General features: G+C 47.0%; 1 protein-coding gene across 1 annotated transcript in view; it reads right to left on the minus strand.

The window, feature by feature from the left end:
* Positions 1–12153, minus strand: part of NAPB (NSF attachment protein beta) — a 43873-nt gene extending 31720 nt beyond the window's left edge. Inside the window, exon 1 of the mRNA XM_073628611.1 lies at positions 11926–12153. Coding sequence (XP_073484712.1) covers positions 11926–12029 — 104 coding nt within the window. The 5' untranslated portion in view covers positions 12030–12153. The remainder of the gene's footprint in view (positions 1–11925) is intronic.
* Positions 12154–19024: the final 6871 nt, after the last annotated feature.

Raw genomic sequence — 19024 nt, forward strand, 5'->3', positions numbered from 1 at the left:
TTGTATATTACAAAGTTTTTCTAATGGGTTCAACTCCTTTCCATCCCTAATTGGTTGGGGAAGAGTACTTACAAAATGTAGTCAGCTTTTATATTGACGTCAGACTTCTCATCATGTAAACACCTTTTTATATCAATTTATCTTCTGCCACAATAATAATGGGCTGTGTTGTCCCCAGACACATCCACAGACATCTCTTGTGTATTAGAGCTCCTTCTGCTCTGGATATTTCCAGTACAATCTTTAGTAGCAATTTGTCTCCGTTCGTTCGCTGAGGTCTGAATTAAATTGAAATATCTGCTGAATTATGCACCAGCCTCAAGCTAAGGTTTGTGCAGCAGAGATCTCAGCTCCCGCCACCCGCCAGGGACATGATGAGGGGGTCTCACTATCCCTGCTGGACATCTTATCTCACATTATAGAAAAAACAGGAAATGAAACAGCACTTCATAGTGAGAGTCTGAGCCAAAATCTTCTTCCAGATACAAAGTCGGGGGTTTTATGGCACATTCTGCAATGCAGGGTAACAAGTGAACTGCTGTACAAGGTCACATACAGTCTTTAATGCATTAAAGTGATATTAAAGTCTTTTTTTTGTTTCAAAATACACATGTTATACTAACCTGCTCTGTGCAGTTGGGTTTGCACAGAGCAGCCCCGATCCTCCTCTTCTCGGGTCCCTCGTCAGCACTCCTGGCCCCTTCCTAGCACTTATTTATTTATTTATTTCAGGTACTTATATAGCGCCGTCAATTTACGCAGCGCTTTACATATACATTGTACATTCACATCAGTCCCTACCCTCAAGGAGCTTACAATCTAAGGTCCCTAACTCACATTCATACATACTAGGGACAATTTTAGACAGGATCTAATTAACCTACCAGCATGTCTTTGGAGTGTGGGAGGAAACCGGAGTACCCGGAGGAAACCCACGCAGGCACAGGGAGAACATGCAAACTCCAAGCAGGTAGTGTCGTGGTTGGGATTCAAACCAGTGACCCTTCTTACTGCTAGGCGAGAGTGCTAACCACTACACCACTGTGCCGCCCTTAGCTCACTATGGGGGCACCAGAGCAGGCTCACTCCTGAGTCACTGCTCTGCATGTCCATTTAGGCATGGAGCCATGGCTCTGCCCCCTGCCCCTTCTATCTCATCATTGGCTTGCTGACTTTGATTGATAGCAGAGGAGAGAGAGTATCACCGTTCCAGGTGGGTCAGATCAAAGTAAAAAGGCATCTTCTTCAGTCTAGAAGTCCAGGTGCTGGCAATGCTGTAGCAGTTAAACATTAAAGAAATTCTGGACAGCCGCACTCCAAAAATATTTGCCTTTATTCAATAAAGTGTCATCCAAAATACAGGTGACAGCAGAGTGGAACAAAGCTTACGTGTTTCGCACTTCACAGAGTGCTCAGTCATAGCTAAGACTAAGCACTCTGTAGTGCGAAATGCCTAAGCTTTGTATACAGGTGACAGCAGAGTGGAACAATCTTACGCGTTTCGCACTACACAGAGTGCTCAGTCATAGCTAAGACTAAGCACTCTGTGTAGTGCGAAACGCGTAAGCTTTGTTCCACTCTGCTGTCACCTGTATTTTGGATGACACTTTATTGAATAAAAGGCAAATATTTTTGGAGTGCGGCTGTCCAGGATTTCTTTGATTGATAGCAGCGGGCGCCGCTGTCACAGCCAATGAAGGAGCGTCCCCGGACAGCCAAGGCTTTTGTGAAATATTGCTGGATCGAGATGGGGCTCAGCCAAGTATTGGGGGGCTGCTGCACACTGAAGGTTTTTTTTATCTTAATGCAAAAAGTCTCTTTTTTTTATTGTTTAAAAATAACAAACATGTTATACTCACCTGCTCTGTGTAATGGTTTTGCACAGAGCAGCCCGGATCCTCCTCTTCTCGGGTCCCTGGCTGGCACTTCTGGCCCCTTCCTACTGCCGAGTACCCCCACAGCAAGCAGCTTGCTATGGGGGCACCTGAGCCAAACCACTGCTCTGTGTGTCCACTCAGACATGGAGCCACAGCCCGGCCCCGCCCCCTCTCTCTCCTCATTGGCTTACTGACTGACTTTGACAGCATTGGCGCCCGCTGCTGTCTCAGCCAATGAGGAGAAAGAGTCCCGGACAGCCGAGCCTTTTGTGCAACATCGCTGAATCGAGATGGGGCTCAGGTAAGTTATAGGGGGGCTGATGAACACAGAAGGCATTAGAATGCATTAAGATTAAAAAAAAACAAACTTTCTGCCAGAACCACTAAGGTGTGCTGCCAACCTCTTCCAAATAGCTGGGTTGCTTGAACGTAACGTGTCCCAACACAAGCATAACACATAGGGGTTTATTTACTAAAGGCAAACCCACTGTGCACTTTGAAGTGCAGTCGCTGTAATCTGAGGGGGACATGCAAGGAAAATAAACAGCATTTTTGCTTGTACTTGATTAGATGATAACATTTGGACAAGTTGTGAGAGCGAGGCGCCATGCACGCTGCGGGTTTACCCCGCTGCAGGATGCTCCAGCATTTAGCTGCGGGCGAAAGGCATAGGTGTCCCATCCAGGTTCTAGGAGAGTCTGACAGCTGCTGTGGCTGGATGGTGCCCTTAGCTATACGAACGTTAAGGGTCACGAATGCCCGGACCACAAGAAATCTGCATACCAAGCATTTATCCCTGGGCACATGCTGCCTAAATAAAGCTAGGAGTACTGTCCAGCCCCATGCAGTCATGACTGATGTCAGCGTCTCAGAGTTTGAGAGGCTGCTGGCAGTGGGGCTGGACGCCCCCACCTTTGCCCCCTACCCGCATCTAAACACCAGAGCCCCATGCACTGGGGCTAAACACCAAGTGTGCATAGGGGTTAAAGTGCAAAATGAAAAGGTGAACTCCCTTACATGTAAAGATCACCTGTCATTTCAGATCCATCATGGCAGTGCCTGTTAGCGGGCATCCACTCACCTGCCGCCGCCACGTCCCTCACCTTATTGTGTCACTGTGACGTACAACACGTATGACGGGACAACACGTACGACGTCTCGTACTTGCTTCAGAGCATGCATCATTTTTGGTACGTCGGAACAGCATACAGACGAGCGGTTTTCCCGATAGGAATTTGTTCCGTCGGAAAAATATAGAACATGTTCTCTAAGTCCGTCTGAATTTTCAACGGAAAAATTCCGATGGGGCATACACACGATCGGAATATACGATGAGAATCTCCCATCGGACTTTTTCTGACGGACATTCCGCTCGTGTGTACGTGGCATTAGTGTGTTCGTCCGAGCACTAATACACCGCCCTACAAGAATTCTCTTGCCTATGTGGCTGTGTGTGGTGAAGAGATGAGCTTGTGCATGTTATTTGGATAGACATAGAGATATATATATTTATCTTTTGTGGCCCCCAACAAATCCCTGAGCGCCGCTTAGGACTAAGAATGAGCTCAGGCGTGTTATTTGGATATACCGTATTTATCGGCGTATAACACGCACCTTCACTTTAAGAGGGAAGTTTCAGGAAAAAAATGTAAATTTAAATAAAGAACTGTGAATCAAAATAAGGGTCAGTGCCCATCAATGCAGCCACGCCACTGCCATGAGTGCAGCCACGCCACTGCCATGAGTGCAGCCACGCCACTGCCTTCAGTGCAGCCACGCCACTGCCTTCAGTGCAGCCACGCCACTGCCTTCAGTGCAGCCACGCCACTGCCTTCAGTGCAGCCTGATGTCAATGTCCATCTGCAATCTCGGAAGGGGCGGGACGAGCGCCGACAGATTACATACAGGAGAATCTCCTGTTTACTCGGCGGTCTCTTTAATACAAAGTCTCGCCTCCTATGATAGACAGAACTGTCGTCCAATGGCAGCCCAGGAGACGGGACTTCCTATCTGTTGGCACTCGCCCTGCCCCCTCCCTGTCCCCTCTGAGGCAGCGCAGATAAATACGGTATATATATATATATATATATATATATATCTCTCTCTTTTGTGGCCCGGGGGGGGGGGGGGGCACAAAAGATATATATATTCAAATCATCAGGGGGGTCGTATTAAACCGGAATTAAACTGCAATTGGCCCGCTGGCCAGACTTTGGACATACCTGATATATGCAAATGCTTTACTTACTAGCCCCAGTGTGAATGGGGACCAGCCAACAAGAATCACCCTGAAGCCTGGATGTGCTCATCATTGAATTTCCAAAGTGTTTAGGCCACTGTGAGAAGACCCCAAAACCAGAGCAGTTGTTCTGTATTTGATTGTATTCACACCACTGCTCTACAAACAGAAGCTGGAGCTGGCACATACAGCACTCCTCCCTATGGCACAGTCTTCATTCATAATTAAAATGCTGACTGCATCATAAAACACTGAAAGCCTGCTGCCTCTTTAATTTGCCCTTTTTAAATTTGCATTTATACTGTATAGAAACAAGGACAGTCTGCCCTAGAATTCAGCAAATGCTCTCTATTTGTCATGTTCGCTATTATAATTGAAAGTGAAAGTAAAAGAAAACCCCAAATTTTGGGTTGTCCCCAGAAAAGTAATAGAGGGGAAATCTTCCAATGGGGGACACTAGTTCTTGTGACCTAGGGGTCCCCAAGGTATCCCCTTAATTTGAAGGGATTTCCTCTCACTTCCTGTTTGGCTATGGGACAGGAAGTAAAAGGAAATCTCAACAATTGGACACAGATGGCAAAAAAATAATCTGACAGCGGTTATAATCCCCCTTACTCTATCCAAAATTTAAAAAAAAAAAAGTTAAGAAGGTTTTGCCCATAGTTCTACTTTTTTCTTCTATAGAGCCTCTGCTTTCAGAACATATATAATATTCTTGGGTTTTTTCGCCAAAAAAAAAAAAAAAATGCAGATTTTACCAAGTATGCAAAAAATGAAACGAAGTGGTTAAAGCATGCAGTACAGACCATACATCTCGGATTCCTTCTACTTACTGCACTTAGCTTTTCTTTATTGCATAAACTATTCTCAATGGGGGGGTCGGTTCACACTGGTGCGATGCGGGAACCCTGCGAATCCAATGCAAGTTCCCGCATCGCACCCGACTCACGCGGCAGTCGACACTCCCAGCAGTTCACATATGGCAGTGTGAATACATTGTTAATGACACCCCCATTTCAGCTCGCATATCACATTGCCAACAGTCAGTTCGGAGATGAATCAGATCACACCTATGCGATCCGATTCTGGTGCGGACCAAAAAAAAAGGGTCCTGTGCGAGTTTGGTCCAAAAACGATGCGATATCAGCCATACTATCTGTATAGATGAAAATAGCATCGCACGGACATCGCATGCGATTTCCACTGCAGTGCGAAGCACATGCGGTCTCCCAGAGCACAGTAGCGTGAACCTGCATTTACTGGTGGTTTGGGAAGCTTTGATTTGAACTTGCAGGTATATATTATTAAATGAACAGGCTCAGAGAACAGTGAGATGTGTATTTTAAGCCTCATTACTCCAGGATGCAGTCTAATATGATGGGATTCACCACAAACCAACCCAGAAACGTTCTGATGATGTCATTTTAACAGTCATGGAGCGGTATTATATGTGGGGCCAGTGATGGTGTTTTGGCACCAGAGTCCACAGTCCTTAAAGGCCAAGTTCACCTTTAAGAAAAAAATAAATACACATCATTTTGCAGGTAAAACAAATGTGCATTTATTTATTTATTTATTTATTTTACAGGTCCTCTTTACATGGCGATGTGGGGTCTATAAGACCCCACATCTCTCCTCTAGGCTGGAAAAGAAGAATGAAGGAAGAAGAAAGAAGACAACTTCAGTGTTTACACGTCCCAAGGCCGGAAGTGACGTGATGACGTCACGCCGGCCTCCAAAAAGGTCAGAGATGGCCAGGGAACATCTGGTCCCAAGTCAGCTCTATGGTAAACGGCCGCCGGCCGATTCATTATCCGGGTCGTCGATCGCACGGCGAGGCGGCAGAAGCACCGGAGGGAAGTGGCTGAACAGCCACTATGATTGTTTGTACTGTGCAGGGAATCGCTGGCAGAAAATAAATAAAATATAATATATATATATATTAGAGCTGCACAATTAATCGTTAAAAAAATCATGATCTCGATTCACCCCCTCTGATGATCTCTCCTGCAAAGTTTGCCGATTCTTTCATATAAACAAGTGGAGAGACTATGTGCATTCTGCCAAGTCTTTAACTTGATACATTGTAACTAAGCTTCCTTCTTAGATCAAAGGGTGAAAACTTCTGCGTAAATAAATAATCTGGGCAGTCTGCCAAGTTTTCAACAAGGTGTAAATGCAGGAAGTTTAACCACTTAAAGTCTAAATCTTTTTCTGACACTTCTTAAGTTAAAAAGAATATTTTTTGCTAGAAAATTACTTGGAACCCCCAAACATTATATTATATATATTTTAGGAGAGACCCTAGGGAATAAAATGGCAATTGCTGCAATATTTTATGTCACACTGTATTTGCCCAGCGCTCTTTCAAATGCAATTTTTTGATAAAAAATACACTTCAATGAATAAAAAAAAAAAAAAAAACACAATAAAAGTTAGCCAAATTTTTTTTGTTTTAATGTGAAAGATGATGTTACGCCGCTAAAATCGTGATCTATCTTCTAAGCAAAAAAAAAAATCGTGATTCCCGTTTTAGCCAGAATCGTGCAGCTCTAATGTGTGTATTATATATATATATATATCCTGCACCAACACCAATCAGATATCTCCACTCAAAATCCAGGACATCATATGTCGGCGTTGGGCGAGAAGCAGTTAATGCATGAAGGTAAAAAATCTTTTGTGTCAGACTCTCCCCTTTATTCTTACCTGAACCCCATTGCGATCCAGAGCTGTGCAGGAGCGCTGCGGCTCTCCCGGCTTTGTCCCTCCTCCCTGGGCAGACCGATAGCAGTGGGAGTCATTGGCTCCCGCTCCTGTCAATCAACTCCAGTGATGAAGGGGCGGGGCCAAGTCCCACTGTCTGTGCTGATGAACGCAGCAGTGGGGCTTGGGAGAGAGCCTGCACGAGTGCCCCATGGGAATCGGTTTTCTATTGGGGGCACCAACAAGACAGGAGGAGCCAGGAGCGTCGGTGGGGGACCCGAGAAGAGGAGGTTTAGGGCTGCTCTGTGCAATTCCATTGCACAGAGCAGGTAAGTATAGACGTTTTTTTTTTTCACCCTTTACAACCAATGTAAATGCCTTTACAGATCATTGGTTTAGACTTTAGAGTGAACTGAGATGTGTGCATGGTAGGGATAGTGCTTTGGCTCCTGCCGTCAGTACTGAAGTATGATGAACCTACCGTTATGGAGCTGGAGGAAGGAAACACGGGACTAGAAGTCACCCCACTTGTGCTCCATTGAGATCTAGGAGCCCTTCTGCTGTGGTAGAAGGTGGGATTTGTAGTCTTCCATTCGCAGATCCCTGTGAACAGATGATTTGGCTGTGCAGGCGGAGACATGCCAAATTCAAAACACACACAGAAGGCTGCAGGGAGAAGCACCCCGCAATCCTGGTAAGTAGGGGATCGGGGCAATTTAGCAATGTGACCATGTTTTACATTACACTCTAAGCACACCGAGGCGCTGGCCGCATTAGCGGTAAAGCGGTGCTAATTTTAGCGGCGCTTTACTGTCGTTTTAGTAGCGCTTTTTGGCCACTGTAACCCCCGCTAGCGGCCGGAAAGCGCCGCTGCCGAAACACCTCAGCAGCGCTGGCCATTAATTTCAATGGAAGGGGCAGTTTACGAGCTCTAAATACCATGCTGCCGCACCGCCCCAAAGATGCTGCTTGCAGGACTTTTTTTCCTGTCCTGCAAGCGCACCGCTCCATTATGAAAGCACCCCCTTCCTGCCCAGGACAATCTTCAGGTTTCATCGCCGTCACACTTTGAATGACAATCGCGCGGTCATACAACAATGTACTGTATTAAATGTTTATCATTTTTTGAGATGGATAGAGCTTTCTTTTGGTAGTAATCACCGCTGGGGTTTCTTATTTTTTGCACTACAAATGAAAATTTACCAGAAATTTGGGGGAAAAAAAGTTTTAGTTTCCATTATAAATTTTACAAATAATTCATTTTTCTTTTTCGCTAATGGGCGCAGATGAGGCCACGCAGAGGGGCGCAGATGAGAGATGAGGCCGATGAGGGGCGCAGATGAGAGATGAGGCCGATGAGGGGCGCAGATGAGAGATGAGGCCGATGAGGGGCGCAGATGAGAGATGAGGCCGATGAGGGGCGCAGATGAGAGATGAGGCCGATGAGGGGCGCAGATGAGAGATGAGGCCGATGAGGGGCGCAGATGAGAGATGAGGCCGATGAGGGGCGCAGATGAGAGATGAGGCCGATGAGGGGCGCAGATGAGAGATGAGGCCGAGGAGGGGCGCAGATGAGAGATGAGGCCGAGGAGGGGCGCAGATGAGAGATGAGGCCGAGGAGGGGCGCAGATGAGAGATGAGGCCGAGGAGGGGCGCAGATGAGAGATGAGGCCGAGGAGGGGCGCAGATGAGAGATGAGGCCGAGGAGGGGCGCAGATGAGAGATGAGGCCGAGGAGGGGCGCAGATGAGGTCGCGCAGAGGAGGGGCGCAGATGAGGTCGCGCAGAGGAGGGGCGCAGACGAGGTCGCGCAGAGGAGGGGCGCAGACGAGGTCGCGCAGAGGAGGGGCGCAGACGAGGTCGCGCAGAGGAGGGGCGCAGACGAGGTCGCGCAGAGGAGGGGCGCAGACGAAGCCGCGCAGAGGAGGGGCGCAGACGAAGCCGCGCAGAGGAGGGGCGCAGACGAAGCCGCGCAGAGGAGGGGCGCAGGTGAGGCCACACAGATGAGGCAGCGCAGAGGGGCGCAGACGAGGCCACGCAGATGAGGGGCGCAGACGAGGCCACACAGATAAGGGGCGCAGACGAGGCCACGCTGAGACGTGTGAGGAAAGGAGAGCCAATAACTGGCAAGTTTGTTTACACTGTAACCAGCTGTGATTGGCCCGTTACCTCAACCTGTGATTATTTGTGTCCAAAGTACACAGCGGTCACAGGGTGGTGCAGGTGGGAGGACATCCATGGACATTCTCCCAGAACCAGGCTAGTTTTGTTTTCTTTTCACCTGGTGATCTGGCCACTAACACTCTCTGTATTAGAGCGCCCTCCACTCTGGATGAAGGAGCACAGGGGGCACAGCAGACAGCAGCATTGTCAGTCTGGGGGGGAGGGTATTGTTAGATGTTTTAGCAGTTTTCTAAAACTGAAGCCAATCTGCAGCTCACACTTTATAATCAGTTACAGCATTTTACTTTTATCATTTTGGGATAAAGGCTTTACATAAATAAAAGCTGATCATTGTAAGCATCTGCCAGTGTTAAATGGTTTGTCTCATCCATGTAACCTGATACTATATGCTGGAGAGCTTGTGCTTTTTGAAAAATAACAGACTTGCTGGCTAGATCACCAGATGAAAATAGCAGAAAGAAAACCTGAAAAAGGAAAACGAATGCAGCCACCACATCTAAGAATCGGTAAGCTGCAGTATAATAAACGTTTGCTTTGGGGTTTAATACCACTTTAATGGCTCCTCCGCACATTTCTGTGTGCGCCAAACCGCATGGCGCCTTAGCACGGTGCATTTTTAAAATATGTTGGGCTCTTCTTTCCCCGTGTTTCTCGTGGGTAGTGCAGCTCACTAAAAATGAATGCGCTGCCGTTTAGGTGATGTGCGCATGAAAACGCCTAACCTGTGACCCAAGCCTAACACTCAAAATGGAGAACCCCGTCCCCCCCCCACCACCACCACCACTGGGGGTGTAAAGACATAAGCAGCCACAGTGGTCTGAGCCTCTGTATTCATTGTAGCCGAGGGTTCGGTGACCGCGCTGTCACATGCCGCTCCCGGGGCTCTGCGTACGACCAGAAGGTGGCAGCATGAGCTCCCGATCATGTGACCAAGGTAGCAGGAAATCAATCCGATCCCCCACATTTGAGTTATAAAAAAAAAAAAAAAAGGAAGAGGCATCGTTTCTGGGGGGGTGGATGAGGACAGCTTTAATGAGGCCTAAATGAACCCCCCCCCTCCTCCCCGAGAACCTATGCAGCCAAAGCCTTGGCAGGAGTCGTATGACTTGTCATAGATGGGGGAGGGGAGGACTGCTTTAATGAGTCCTAAAGGTCCCCCCGTTATATAAATGAGCCCCTATGCAACCAATACCATGGCAAGGATCATGTGACTTATCAGTGGGGGAGGGGATGGCCGCTTTAATGAGGTCTATCTGCCCCTCCCCCCCACTATATGAATCGGCCCCTAAGCACCTAATGCCATGGCAGAGATCATGTGACTCATCATAGTTTGAGGGGGAAGGGAGGGCTGCTTTAATGAGGCTTAAATGCCCCCCCATATTACCAATCAGCCCCGTAAGCTGCTAATGCCATGACAAGGATCATGCGACTCGTCAGTGGGGGAGGGCCTGCATTAATGAGGCCTAAATGCCCCCCTCGTTTTATGAATGGGCCCCCCATGCAACCAATGCCATGGCAAGGATCATGTGACTACACATAGCCGGGAGGAGCTGCAGACTGCTTTAATGAGGCCTATATTGCCCCCCCCCCTTTTATGAATGGGCCCCTATGCAGCCAATTGCATGGCAGGGATCATGGGAGTCATCACAGGTTGAGCGGAAGGGAGGGCCGCTTCAATGAGGCCTAAATGCCCCCCCATTATATGAATGGGTCCCCCATGCAACCAATGCCATGGAAAGGATCACGTGACTACACATAGGCGGGAGGAGCGGAGGACTGCTTTAATGAGGCCTATATTGCCCCCCCCCCCCCATGCAGCCGATGCCATGGCAGGGATCATGTGACTCATCATAGGTGGGGGAGTTAATGAGGCCTACATGCCCCTCCCCCCAAGTGGCCAATGTGACTTATCATAGATGGGGAAAGGGAGGACCACTTTAAAGAGTCCTATATGCCCCCCCTGCTATACCAATCAGGCCATAAGCTGCTAATGTCATGACAAGGATCATGTGACTCGTCATTGTGGGGGGGGGGGGGGCTTTAATTTAGGCCTATACACCCCCCCCCCCCCCGTTACATAAATGGGCCCCTATGCAGCCAATTGCATGGCAGGGATCATGTATCTCATCATAGGTGGGGGAAGGGAGGACCGCTTTAGTGAGGCCTATATGCCCCCCCCACTATACCAATCAGCCCCATAAGCTGCTAATGCCATGACATGGATCATGTGACTCATCAGTGGGGGAGGGGAGGGCCTGCATTAATGAGGCCTAAATGCCCCCCCCCCCCTTGTTATATGAATGGGCCCCCCATGCAACCAATGCCATGGAAAAAAATCATGTGACTACTCATAGATGGGGGGAGGAGTGGAGGACTGCTTTAAATAGACCTATATTGCCCCCCCCCCCCCTTTTTATGATTGGGCCCCTATGCAGCCAATTGCATAGCAGGGATCATGGGACTCATCATAGGTGGGGGAAGGGAGGACTGCTTTAATGAGATCTATATGCCCCCCCCTCCCCACACACACAATCAGCCCATAATCTGCTAATGCCATGGCAGGGATCATGTGACTCATCATAGGTGGGGGAATTGATGAGGCCTATATGCCCATCCCCCTCCTCCTCCCATCCAAGCAGCCAATGCTGGGGTCATGTGACTCATAGGTGGGGGAAGGGAGGCCTATATTGCCCCCTCATTATATAAATGCCCCCCCCCCCCATGCAGCCAATGCCATGGCAGGGGTCATGTGACTGATCACAGGTGGGTGAGATATAAATTATCAGATATAAATGCTGGGTGGGGGAGGTGATGATCCCCATTGAAGTGTATAGAGAAGAGATCAGCACCCCGGACAGCTCCATCCCTGACAGACAGGCCTCCCTCCCCTCCCCCATCCATCTCTCCTCCTCATCCTCACCCGAAGAGACCCCTCAGGAAGGAATGCGACGATTTCACCCTCTTCTCCGCATCCGCCATCAGCTGCACGGCCTCCCTTTCCTTCCCCGAGGTGTCCATGGCCATTGTGAGGAGGAACTGCAGCACCGAGGAAAAAAAAAAACAGCTGACACCGAGCCGCCTCCTGCACTGACCCCCGCCGGCCACTGTCTGCCTCACAGCCGGCCGCCGAGCATGACGGGAAATGGAGTCCTCGCTAGTGGGCGTGGTGGGCGGCCATGTTGGCTGAGGGCAACGGCGCGGCCTGGAGACGTGTTGACTGCGGGCAAAGCGCGCCCACTGATCCCATGTTTTCACATCAATAAAGTTTTCTGTGAAGGAAAAAAACAAAAAAACGAATGTGACTGTTTTTATTAGTGGCTTCCTTCTGAAAATGAGGGTTCCCTGGGCTGACAGCCTGGAAAGGAGCTTTCTCACAGGACATACTAGGGTTGCCATGGCGCCCGACTGTGTCTCATGTGGAGGGCCTGTCTCTCTTTCACCTTCTGTTGTCACCCTGTTGGTTTGAAGCCGACCTCCCAACAATAGACACCTATTAGAAAAATGTCCTTTTTTATATTGTAAAGCGCTGCATTGTTGGCGCTATATAAATCCTGTATAATAATAATGATAATGTAGGCATAGGACACATCCCATTAACCGCTTGACCTCCAGAAGATTTACCCCCCTTCATGACCAGGCCATTTTTTGTGATACAGCACTGTTACTTTAAGGGCTTCTGCTCTAGAACAAGGCTTCAGACAGGCTTTGTTAAAGCTCTCTACAGTCCTGTTTACACCTTGCTTTTCGTTGGGGCTTCGATGAGGCTTCTGTGGGGCTTCGATGAGGCTTCTGTGGGGCTTCGATGAGGTTTTTGTGGGACTTTGATGAGGCTTCTCTGGGATTTCAATGAGGCTTCTGTGGGACTTCGATGAGGCTTTGGTGGGGCTTCAGTGAGGCTTCTGTGGGACTTCGATAAGGCTTCTGTGGGACTACGATGAGGCTTCTGTGAGACTTCGATGAGGCTTCTGTGGGGCTTCACTGAGGCTTCTGTGGGACTTCGATGAGGTTTTGGTGGGACTTCGATGAGGCTTCTGTGGGACTACAATGAGGCTTCTGTGGGACTTCAATGGGGCTTCGATGAGGCTTCTGTGGGACTTCGATGAGGCTTTGGTGGGATTTCGATGAGGCTTCTGTGGGACTTTTCTGAGGCTTTGGTGGGGCTTCAATGAGGCTTTGGTGGGGCTTCAATGAGGCTTCTGTGGGACTTCGATCGAGCTTCTGTGGGGCTTCGATGAGGCTTTGGTGGGGCTTCGATGAGGCTTTGGTGGGGCTTCGATGAGGATTCTGTGGGACTTCAATGAGGCTTCTGTGGAGCTTCGATAAGGCTTCGGTGGGGCTTCAAGCGAGTTTTGCCATAGACTTCTATAGAGGCTTTGAAGACGCTTTGAAGCACCACTAAAGCGACATGGGGTATAATTTTTGAAGTGAAGCCAAAGAAAAGCAAAAGCAAGGTGTAAACAAGACTGTAAGGTAACCATTTTATTTAGTGACAGGAGCTTTGACTGGCGTTCAGAGAGCTTTGACAAAGCCTGTCCGAAGCCATGTTTTGAAGCAAGTGTAAACTAGCCCTTAAAGTGTGTTGAAGCCGAAGCAAGTATAATCGAGCCCTTACAGGGACATCAGTCTCCACATTGCCAATCAGTACTGCTAATCAGTGCCCACCAGTCCCACGTATCAATGCCTCATCATCAGTGTCACTTATCAGTGCTATCTATCACTGCCATCTCTCAGTGCTGCCTATCAGTGCCCATCAGTACCACCCATCAGTGCAGTCCTATCAGTGCCGCCTCATCAGTGGCCATCAGTGAAAGAGAAAAATTAGCCGTTTTCAAAATTTTATAACAAACAACATTTTCAGGCGTTTTTTTGTTTGTCTAGCAAAAAATAAAAACCCAGCGGTGATTAAATACCACCAAAAGAAAGTTCTATTTGTGTGAAAAAAATGATAAAAACGTCATATGGGTAGAGCGTTACATGACCGCGCAATCATCATTCAAAGAGTGAGAGTGCTGAAAGCTGAAAATTGGCCTCGGCAGCAAGGGGGTAAAAGTGCCCAGTAGGTAAGAGGTTAACTGACAATTATGCTGTCGTGCAATGCTGCACCCAAAATAAAATCGATGCCTTGTTTTTCCCACAAATAGAGTTTTCTTATGATGCTATTTGATCACCTCTGCGGTTTTTTTTTTTTGTTTTTTTGCACTACAAACAAAAAAAGGCTGTTAATTTTGAAAAAAAAAAAAATCGATATTTTTTTACTTTTTGCTATAAAACATATCCAATAAAAAAATGTAAAAAATCTAATTATTCATCAATTTAAACCAGTATTCTGCTACATATTTTTGGTAAAAAAAAAAATCCAATAAGCGTATATTGATAGCGTCTACAAACTATGGGATATATACTGAAATTTTAGTTTATTAATACTAGAAATCAGCAACTTATAGCAGGACTGCGATATTGCCGTGGATAATCGGACACTAACTGACAAAAAAAAAAATATGTATTATCACTGTACTATTGACACTGGCTGGGAAGGGGTTAAACATCTAGGGCGATCAAAGGGGTAAATGTGTGCCTAACCAGTGTTTTTTGTACTATGTGGTGCTTTTACTAAGGGAAGTGATGGATTTTATTCCCTGCTTGGCAGGCAAACAAAATTAAGCACATCGCCGCTGATAGGACAGAGCTCTGCCTTGTTTAGATATGCATAGTTCCATCCTGCGTGTCTCCTTCAGTGGGTGCTGGTGGTCATCCATTGGCTGGTACCCGCTGATCAGCTTCTGTTCTGACTAATCACAGCAGAAGCGGCGCACCCCTTCTAACTGGAAGAGCAGAATCACGCATATATACATATGATTCTGCGCAGAGCAGCCATGCTGTAGTAGTAAAGCTATAATGGGCAGGTTCACAACTGGTAAAAAATATTGTTTTCACATCAATAAAGTTTTCTGGAAAAGAAAGAATGAATGTGATTGTTTTTATTAGTGACTTCTTTCTAAAAATGATGGTACCCTGGCATGACAGCCTGGAAAGGAGCTTTTATTTCAGGAGGACATAAGGTTGCAATGGCGCCCGACTATGTCTCATTTGGAGGGCCTACCTGTCTTTCCCCTTCTGTTGTCAACATTTTGGTGTGAAGCCCCCTTATTACCTGTTTTAACCATGAAAATGCTGACCCTGCTATCTCAGCCTGCTACAACCACGTGTATTAAAAGCGCTAGCAGAGCGGTTGTGGCATCCCCCCCCCCAATTACTTAAAGTGGGGTTCCACCCAAATTTTGAACAATATCTGTATGTATTCTCTTCCTTGCCTAGATGCTGACATGCCGTTTAAAAAAATTTAAATCGCCGTAATTACCTTTTATTTTTCTATTCTTCTTTGCACTTCCTGGTTCTCCTCCCGTGGGAGTAGGCGTGTTTCTAGCCTCTCCAAGACTCCTGGGAACTAGTCTCAGGCTTCCCAGGATGCCACTGAGCATGTGCGGGAACGAGCGGTGAATGCTGGGAGCACAGCATTCACCACATCCAGGAAATAAATGCTTGTGGGCTTCAAATGCCCACAATGAAGATGGAAACCGCCTGCAGTGAATAATATAAGTTATTCTTTCCGACAAAATCTGACACAGGCGGACATATTACACACAATATGTGAGTATGTAATGCTGAGAAGAAAAGTTTGTGAATGAACTCAAAAAAAAAAAAGATAGATAGGTGGACCCCCGCTTTAAGGGGGTCACGTTGCCTGGGCTATTGCCCTGCAACCAAGTGGTTGCGGCATGGTGGGGCCATCTTTCCCCCATCTTTTGGAGGAAGAAAAATGCTGACTATGACCCTAAGATCACCATCCCTACAGTCAAGCACAGGGGTGGAAATATGATGCTTTGGGCTAAAGGTACAGACCGACTTTGCCATATTGGGGGCCAATGGACGGGGCCATGTATTGTAAAATCTTGGATGAGAACCTTCTTCCCTCAGTCAGAATACTGAAGATGAGTCTTCCAGTATGAAAATGACCCAAAACTTACCACCAAGGCAACAAGGGAGTGGTTCACGAAGAAGCACATTTGAGTCATGGAGTGGCCTAGTCTCCAGACCTTAATCTTATAGAAAATGTATGGAGGGAGCTGAAACTTCGAGTTGCCAAGCGACAGTCAAGAAACCTAAAAGCAGAACTCCAGGCAAAATGTTTTTTTCCATGTCCCTGTTGTTGATCTCCTACCTTCACCCACTTTGCCATCCATGTTCTTCTGAGCTCTGTAGTTCCTCTGTAATAGGCTGCTGAACTTGCTGAAAAAACGTTATTGCCTGCTGACATCCTGTTTGTAAGACTGCTGGCTGCTTTCCCTCTCCTGAGCTCAGCCAGTGGTCTGACACGCCCCCTTGTAGTCCTCTGAAAGCCAAGCGGGAGGAAGCAGAGATGTTGTGGGCGGAGGGGGTCTCACAGCCCCCGGTCTGTGCCGCCTGTGGAGGAGGCATCCTCCTTCTCTGCTCTCTCCTCCTGCAAGCCTGCAAAAGGACCCAAGAATTTGTGGCATCAAGGAAAAGGCTCAATATTGGTTGGCAACCCTCCTTGTCCACTGTTACAAGGGGAAAGTCTTAGAACTCATCCCGTCCCCACAGAGGGAACAGAGGATGAAATAGCTTGGGGAAACCTTAAAGAGGAGTTTATGAAATGCCTTTTCAGACTCTTGTAGGTTACAGTCTCATGTAATAGCTAGTTTTGAGGCTTCTGTTGGTCAAGAGAGGAGCGGTGCAGAAGGAGGCTACCTCAGTGATGCATTTCAACATTTTTTTAGTCCCCGGCACCCAGGGCTGTCAGCTTCCACATCCCATTGGCAGCATCTGCATCATATGGTGAGAGATTATCTGCGGGCGAAAACAGACATGGAGAGCTTTCCAGTTGATGATCCACTGGGTTACTGGGTCATTATTATTATTATTATACAGGATTTATATAGCGCCAACAGTTTGCGCAGCGCTTTACAAAATGAGGGCAGACAGTACACTTACAATACAAATCAATACAGGAGGGATCAGAGGGCCCTGCTCGTTAGAGCTTACAATCTAGAAGGGAGGGTCAAGTGGAAACAAAAGGTAATAACTGTGGGGGGTGAGCTGATGGAGAAAATGAAAATACAGTTATTAGGTGTGGATAGGGTAGGGTTCTCTGAAGAGAAGGGTTTTCAAGGATCGTCTAAAAGCTAAAAGAGTAGAAGATAAGTGGACAGATTGGGGTAAGGCATTCCATGGGATTGGAGAGGCTTTGGAAAAGTCCTAAGGGGTCATGAGAATAGACCACTGGCCAAAACTTGCCCAGTATGCAATTGAGCTGCTGGGCTGCAATGCATCCAGAGTGCTTTCCGAATGGGCATTCAGTGCTGCCAGAGGTTTTGTGACAGATAAAAGAGGGCGTCTGTCCACAGACTCCGTTGACCGGTTGACATTCATTAAAATGGATCATTCTTGGATTAGAAGCAGCTATCAAGCCCCTAATGCCGATGTCACTGATTAAGTGTTTTCTGGAATCCCTGCAAGACTGTCTGCGCTGCCTAGCTTTGCGGGTGTTGGTTTTATCTGGAAGACATTTTTTGGTGTAGGTTTCATGGCACAATTAACACCCATGGACCAATTTTTCTGTACCTATTTGACAGGTGCATATCATTTAAATTTTTGATAGCAAGGCCAATTCTGGCTTTCATCAAGATTACCTCTATAGGGTTACGGTGTGAAGGCACCACAAACACCCAAAGCCCAATTTTTCCGCACCTGTTACTTCTATCTAAAGTCTGCTCCACAGACACCAGAAATTATCTAAAACATCTTTAATCTTGTTCCCAGTGCACTATATTGTGGCCTCATCATACAGACTGGCTCCCCAAGCCATTGTTTATAAAATAAAAAAAGCTTGCAGGAAAAAAGACCATTTGTTTTTGGCTTTATAAATGTAATTTTTACTACAGCAGGTTCTATACAATGGTACAGATGTGCCACATTACAGCCAGACTAAATAAACTCCCAGGCACTATATTTAAAGACATTTTTCATTTTTATTGTTTCACTTTACGCATCAGGAAATGACTGCTCATTTAAAAATGAAGCTATTTTACAAACTTTTTTTCATTGACACAGGTCCCCCAGGGCAGTACCCGGACCCCCATACCCTTTGTATGCCCAATAACTTGCATATAAACTTGCATATAAGCCTTCAACATGGGGACTTTTGATTTTTCCAGTTTGAGTCCCATATACTTCTAACGGGTTCGTTGTTCGGTTTTGCGATGTACGAAAGTTCTGGCGCGAACCGTGGGTGTCCAGCCCATCTCTAATAAAAAGTATATAAAAGAACAAAAAACTATTGGAAAGGAAAATGGCAATAACCTGAAGCTATGGATGTGATTGGACTTGCTCGCATGTTTTGCCTTTTTTGTACACTAGCCATGAGGAAGGGGGGAGGCATTTCCCCCAAAACACGTTGGCTTCCCCTGATGCTCTTATTCAATAAACATTTCGATTAGACCTCGGAGCGTCATGAACTTTTGTACTAGGTGCTCCTCAATACCCACCTCAAAACTTATGCACCATTTTCTGGAATGCGGCATTCAGTTGTGCTTGCCATGGTTTGTGATTCATTGCATTGGTAAGGTGCATTGGAGTGCTATTAAGAATAAATTACCGCGATGTTGTTGCCGTGCATTCACACGAGCCTGGTCTTAAAGCTACTTTCAGAGAATTAAAGGGACTATCTCTAACAAATGCAAACGAATCTTCTTTAAAGTATAAAGGCAAAGACAGCGCCGTATAAATCTTCCAGAAGTGATGAAGCTGAAATGTCAGGCTGTACCAGGCTTTGTCCTTTCTGCAGAGGTTCCTCTGTCTTTGGCAGAAGTGAAAGTGATCCAGAAGGTTATTGATTCGATGGAAAGAATGGACACTTACTGCCAACAATTCCCCCGGGAGCTTTAATCCTTAATGCTTTTACATTTTTATGGACGTTGTTTTTTTTTTTCACCAATGCTTTA

This window comes from Aquarana catesbeiana, linkage group LG04, assembly GCF_042186555.1.
Source record: "Aquarana catesbeiana isolate 2022-GZ linkage group LG04, ASM4218655v1, whole genome shotgun sequence".
NCBI classification, from domain to species: domain Eukaryota; kingdom Metazoa; phylum Chordata; class Amphibia; order Anura; family Ranidae; genus Aquarana; species Aquarana catesbeiana.